Below are 6310 nucleotides of genomic sequence, written 5' to 3'. Positions count from 1 at the left end.
CAGCTTTTCCATAGACTTCCAATTCCAGTGCCAGTTTGGGTTAGGAGAAGTTAAAACCAGAACTCAGGAACATCTCTGTCCTTTTGGCTCTTGCAGGAAAACTAAGCAAGCCCAGCATAGAGATCAGCCTCAGTGGCACTGGTCCACGAAGAGAACAAGCCCTCAGCAAGAGGTTGTTTCATTCCCAAGTGGAGCTTTCGGAGAGGTTCCACTAAGGAACGTTCAGTCATATAGTCGGGGGTGGGGGTGAGAGTGGGGGCGATGGGGAGCGTTTGTGCTGCTGCCTGCTGTTTTCTACAGTAGGAGTCTGCTGCCTGTATGATTCAGCGCACTCTGTCGGCTTTTTTAGGCAGTTTTGTAGCACCTGAGTACATGCTGATAAACAGAAAGGATGGCTGCCTGTAACTGACTGACAGGCTCCTGAAGATGAAGCTGAAAAATGTTGCAAGATCCTGCTAGTTGAGAAGCACTACAAATATTAAATATTTTCCCCGGAGTGACATTCCCTGCCTCTGCCCTCCATACAAATGGCCTATGGAAGTACCCAGAGAAATGTTGCACAAAGAAGGGGTGCCTGAAAGTCTTTATTTTTTGATAATTTTGGTGTGTCCAGTCCCAAAACGGAAGAAAATGATGAGGAGAAGAAACAGGTCACATCATAGAATGAGAGAGAGCGTCTCAGTTGGCAGCTATAGTGTCTTGGATCCAGGAGACGTAGTTGCAAACCTTAGTGTAAACTCCGGGATAGCCTCTCTGCGCACATCCAATACCCCAGGAAACAATGCCCTGGAGCTGCCCATTGCAGACTACTGGACCGCCGGAATCCCCCTGTGCACATAAAGGATACGGATATTCAGCAAATGAGAGGAGCGTGAAGTGATGAGCCAGAGATCCCAGAAATCACTGACAGTCGAGGGAGCTCCGTTGGGCTTTTTCTGCACTGAAGTTCTACAGAGGTCATTTCTGATTACCACTCTACACCTGATGCTCCTGTGCCTTACTTTAGCTCCAAGGGCACCGCAGCTGAGGATGAGTAAGCTGCCTGTTTTGGATGGATGCAGTCCTTGGCAGACGCTTAGGATATGGGTGTCTTAAACATTATTCTGCCAAATAACTCCGTGGAGCTCGGCACATGTAAAATGCAGACCAATTGTCAGGTGTGTTCGTTTTCCAGACTACCCGGATCTTGGCACACTGGCTATGTAATTTTTGGTGAGTCCAAACCTAACATTTGTGTCCTAAGCTCTGAAGTCACCGTGATTACTATTGATTCTCTGGTGCAGGACTCCTCCCTTTTCAATAGCCCAAGGTGCAGGAGGTGGCATAGTCTGCTCGTGGAAGTTTAGGGCAGAGGTATTGGCCATCTCTAAAAAGGGACAATGACCGATGGAGTGGGAAAAAAGCTAGCCTCACTCAGTAAGCAGCTTTCACCCTAAGTCTCTGCTGTTGTTCAAAAATACGACATTCAGACGCGCCAGTGCAGTGAGAGTAGCAGATTCTCTAATGCGACGGCCTCTTCTACTGGCAACAGGCAGGAGAGAAACATATGGGAAAGGAGAGACAGATGTTTTACCTGGCAGGAGTCTTTCCCTCCCTCCAGGAATCCTACACACATCATATTGTTGGTAATTTGCCGAGGGTAGGCATCGCTGCACTCTTTTGCGGAGAGTACGGGAGCCTTCAGGCACTGCAAGGTGTCCGGAAACAAATCTAGAAGAAAATAGAGAGAGGTGGTTGATGACATCTCTGAGTTCATTTCGGAGTCCGGAGGAGATCTTCCTTATCAGAAAAGTAATGACTGAGCATCCTGTTTTAGTGGTCGTCATTTTTCCTCTGAACGGTAATCACAGCATGGATTCCTTTTGTTCAGATGGAACTGCAGCCACGTTAATTTTTCTGATACCTAGACAGTCATCAACTGGCAAGCGTGGTGCCACGAGCTACTCTTGTAGCCCATATGCTGGAGGAAACCTGCGCCTCAGGAAAACCATCCTCTCCTCTGCTGCCGGTTTTGTTGTCGTCGGTGGATTAGACACCAGTCACCATTGGCCATGTGGCCATTGGCCATCTGACCATTGGCGTAAGAGAACGGAGCTCTCTTGTAGTAATTTGAGATCCACAATCACAGATTTTGATCTTGTTCTCAGAGCACTGACAACTCTACTGGCATTAGTTAAATTGCCAGTGCTTGGCACTGCACAGCTGATAGCGCCAGGCCACAAAATTTAGGGCAGAGTGAACATGCTGGTGACTCGAGTGATTCCATGTTCGTACCACAGAACAAGAGGAAGGACCTTATAAAGGATTTCCTTCAAAGCAGTTAAATTGTTACCGTCCTATACGGACTCATCAGTGAAAAAGGCCCGTCCCACAGCACTTCTCTGAGCTTTACCCTGCACAGTTTGGAGTTAATTGCGGAGTCTTAGAGCGTCTCCCGGGCCCTTGCGATGCTGTACATTCCCACAGAGTACTCACTGCCATTGCTGAGTGTGTTGCCCCAGCCAGAGATGAGGCACGTGGTGCCTGTGGTCACACAGCTGGTAGGCAGAGGAATTGTTTGGACAGCTCGGTTGAGCTGGGCTGGTACGGAAAGCTTGATGAGCATAATGTCATTGTCCAGTGTTCTGGAGCTGAAGCGAGGGTGGCGGATGACTTTAGCTGAATTGATCAACTGCTGTGTCGATTCTGTGAGTTCCAGGTTATGTTTCCCGAGCTGCACTTGGATGCGCCTGGAAAAGAGAAGGAATGGCACGTACTTTACTGCTACCGCCTGCTTATGAGGAACCTCCCCGTCACCGTATGCGCTCGCTGCAACATCGCTACTGTGGGAGCTGTTTTCATGCAGGTCATCTTTCTTGTCCTGCAACACGTCCTGGGGATCCACACTGAGATCTTACCCACTCCCAGCACAGCTGGTGAGTTTCTGCAGGTTCCTTTTGTTGAGCTGGGACGAGTCGGATATATAACAGTGCTTTATACAAACATTCTGGAAAAAGGCAAACTGCTGTCACCCTGACCTCATTCCCCTTCCTGTTCTCCGGTGACTAAGTTGTAGCAAGATTCATGCAATTTGTAAGAAGTCACAGCCCGTAACTCATTGCTCGATTATCACATTGCCATTTCAGAAACTGCTCTGCATTCCCAGAAGCATTTGCAGAAGTGGAAAAGCCCTCATGATGCCTCAGCCCAGCTTCCTGAACGAGCCACCCATTCCTTGGTTGTCCCCTGTCAGAACAAAGTCCCTTCCACATTTGGATCTCACAGCTCAGACTTCCTGCTAGAAGCGAACTGGAAGAAAGAAGTAGCTTTAGGGAAGAATATAGTTTTTTGTACTCACGACTTGTAGCAGTGGGCAGCCGACACAACCCACTGGCTGCTGATGAGGGAACCTCCACAGAAGTGATACCCAGAATTCAGGGACACCTGGTAGGGGACAGAGTTCTCTGCACAGGTGTAGCCTCCCACGATCTTGTCATCATCATCGTCAGCGTTGACGGGGAAGGCAACTGGGAGATAAGAAGTGGCATATGTCAACATCTGGCATAAGGAGTCTTGTCCCCCTGCGACTGACTGAAGCGTCTCACTTGCAGGCTGTACTTCTCTAAAAACTCACAGCATCAGCGGGCAAGCACGCGGCCATTGTCCAAAACTTTACAGCAGCTTTAGGACTTCCTGGCCAGCGGTGTTACCTTCGTACTTGGTACTCCTTAAGGGAGAGACAGTCTTTTTTTGAAGCTGACGCACACATTTCAGTAGTGCTGGGACGAGAACCCCTGTGAAGGCTTTCGTTCCCCATTTTGTGACACAAGCAATTGTGAACGGACACAGTCAAAAGAAGTTGCAGTGCTGTGCCGTAAAGTTTGTGCAAGTTGAAACTGGACTTCCCTTTCCCCCAATAGACTGCCCTGTAATTTTGCTCAGAAAATGGGCTTCCTTACAACTCACAAAAGCAGAAGTACAAAACATACTCACCAGCCACCCCAACAAAGGTGAGAAACAGTATGAATTTCATGATCTCGACACAGCCTCACGCCCCGACTGGTGGACTGCAAGTGTGAGCTGCTAGAAATACATTTTTTGAGATGGCCTTATCTCTAGTCCAAGGTTTTCTCCAGACAAAAAGTACACAGTGGAAAATTTGAAGATCCAAATGTGGTCATTAACAGGCACAGGCAGAAAGTAAAAATAACATATCAGTTAATAATAAACCTTTCCTAAGATAGAGAGCTATTTCAAATTATTTCAGAGGGCAGCCTTCAACTTAAAAATACCTTTGGGCTTTGGAAGGTGTGTAGTTGTTTGTCTATCTCATTCCTATACGCAGCACCTGTTGAGGGTAACCCTCAAACCCCTTTGAGATTCCTCTGCGCTGATGGTGTCATTATTAAAAATGTGTATTTTTACTGGAAGCTGAATATTGTAGGTAATGGACAGTAATACTATGCATTTAGATTTAAATAAACAAAACAAAGGTATACAAAGCGAAGCAAAACAAAACAACCCCAAACCTCTCAGTGTTCATTTGTTAATTGTATTTTATCAAATTCCTTTTCTTGGGTAATGTGTTCGTGTGTGTTTTTATCATATAGAACACAGCGTTTCCCCACATAAAATGATTCAAAAGTAATTTCAATGAGGATGAAAAAACTATTCTGTGCCCAACCCCACCTTCCAAGTTAAATAGCTCAAATGTGTGAATTCTCACCACATCTCTTTGAAAGCATTTCTCTCACCTAATCCTTATGATAATATTGGCCTAAGTACCAAAACATTTATTTTTTTATTTAGCTTTGGAATGTTCTATAGATACTAATTTTTGCCACGGAAGAATTTCAGTATAACATTGATGCTTATGGATGTAATGTGTATGAACAAAAATACTGTGAACACAAATAATGACATCTTCTGCAATCCTTCTTTGAAAGAGTGATTATTTCTCTCATGATGCTGCCTTTGCTAAAGCTTAATGCGTTTGATGAATGATCGTTTTTCCAAGCAGCTGCCAACTTCATCATGCTAGCTCCTGAAAGACATGGGGTAACCTCAAGTGACTGTAAATGAAGTCATGTGCTTTGAGATGCTGAAATGGCATGAGAGACTAAATCGGAATAATCTTTCTACTCCGTTTCTTGATCAGTTTTTGGAGAGCCCTGGAAGACTGGTGTACAAAATATCACTGTCCAGGTGGAAATTTTCCTTCACGTTAAAGATCAAGTCCAAGACCAAGGGACTCCTCCAAGCAGCTGCATGACTTGTCTTGGGCTTTAAACTGGTATCAGTGCACAGTTTTCTTACAAACATGGTTTATCCTGAGAAACAAATAAGGATTAGAAGCTTCCTGTGGAAAGGGGAAAGATCCGTAATGGGCCTGAGCATGGCAAAAACTACCAAGGCTATCTAATCCCATCATAACTAAGCAGAGAAAGAGCAATTCCTAATCTACAGTAGTGTACAACTTGACATCCCTGTGGATTTTTAATTTCTTTGTTCAAAACATAACTTTGTCATGGAGACAGGTTGTCATCAGATATTTTAAAACAATATTTTTTCCTGAGATACAGCTCTAATGACCTATTAGGTAACACTTAGGCTATGAGGGACAACTTCCTTTTCCTTCTCTTCATAGGGTTTAATATTTGGCTTAGTATCCTCACAAATTTTCGGAAAATACAATAATTCAGCATTTGAATTGGGAAGCTTGACCATACCTGCCTTTATCTTGGTACTTTTTTCTTTTCCCTTGTTACTTATTTAACCTGTTCTGGTCTTTAACAGATCAGTTCTTCTCAACAGCAGGAAAGGCATCATATAGGGCCGGCTGGTGATCTCCTTGAAGAAAAAGGTCTCTCTGAGACTCTCTAGGCTACTTGCTTAAGTCACCAAGAGGACAGTACTGACCTCTTCCCAGGCTACTGCCAGAGCTCACGGCAAAAGTCCTGGGTCACAGTTCCTGTGGTTCTTGTGTTCCTAAGTCCTTGATGTCAGATATCTAGTGAACATGCCTCACCCGAGTCCCTCCCATTCTCCTATATTCCCCTCTGTAGAAGGGGCCCCTGCTATAGAGGCTCCCATGAATTCCAGAACTCCAGGGTGTGTGCCAGCAGGGCAGCTCCTGGAGGATACTGATCTCAAATGAAGGCAAAGGGCTGTTTTTGATGCACAGCTCAGGGGTCATCCAGCAGACAGGCTGCTTCAGAACAGCCCTTCAGGCCTTTCAGTGGGAACTGTGAAGGATGAAGAGAATCCTTTGCATTCAGGATGAAATTGGAACATCTCCCGCCGCTTCTCTTTCCTTCCTTTAAGATGGCGA

The 6310-nt window shown here is 45.5% G+C and overlaps 1 protein-coding gene across 1 annotated transcript; it reads right to left on the bottom strand.

Moving 5' to 3' along the window:
* Nucleotides 1–576: 576 nt before the first annotated feature.
* LOC134509900 (trypsin I-P1-like) lies at nt 577–4110 on the bottom strand. The gene is made up of 5 exons (XM_063322563.1): nt 3973–4110; nt 3338–3506; nt 2476–2729; nt 1574–1710; nt 577–828 (listed from the first exon to the last, which is right to left on the bottom strand). Exons 1-5 carry the CDS (start codon nt 4010–4012, stop codon nt 679–681), a joined length of 750 nt encoding a protein of 249 aa, XP_063178633.1. The 5' UTR covers nt 4013–4110; the 3' UTR covers nt 577–678.
* Nucleotides 4111–6310: the final 2200 nt, after the last annotated feature.

The sequence above is a fragment of the Chroicocephalus ridibundus genome, chromosome 1 (genome assembly GCF_963924245.1).
Source record: "Chroicocephalus ridibundus chromosome 1, bChrRid1.1, whole genome shotgun sequence".
Lineage (NCBI taxonomy): Eukaryota > Metazoa > Chordata > Aves > Charadriiformes > Laridae > Chroicocephalus > Chroicocephalus ridibundus.
The sequence above is the reverse complement of the archived record's forward strand: the minus strand, read 5'-3'. Positions and strand labels throughout refer to the sequence as shown.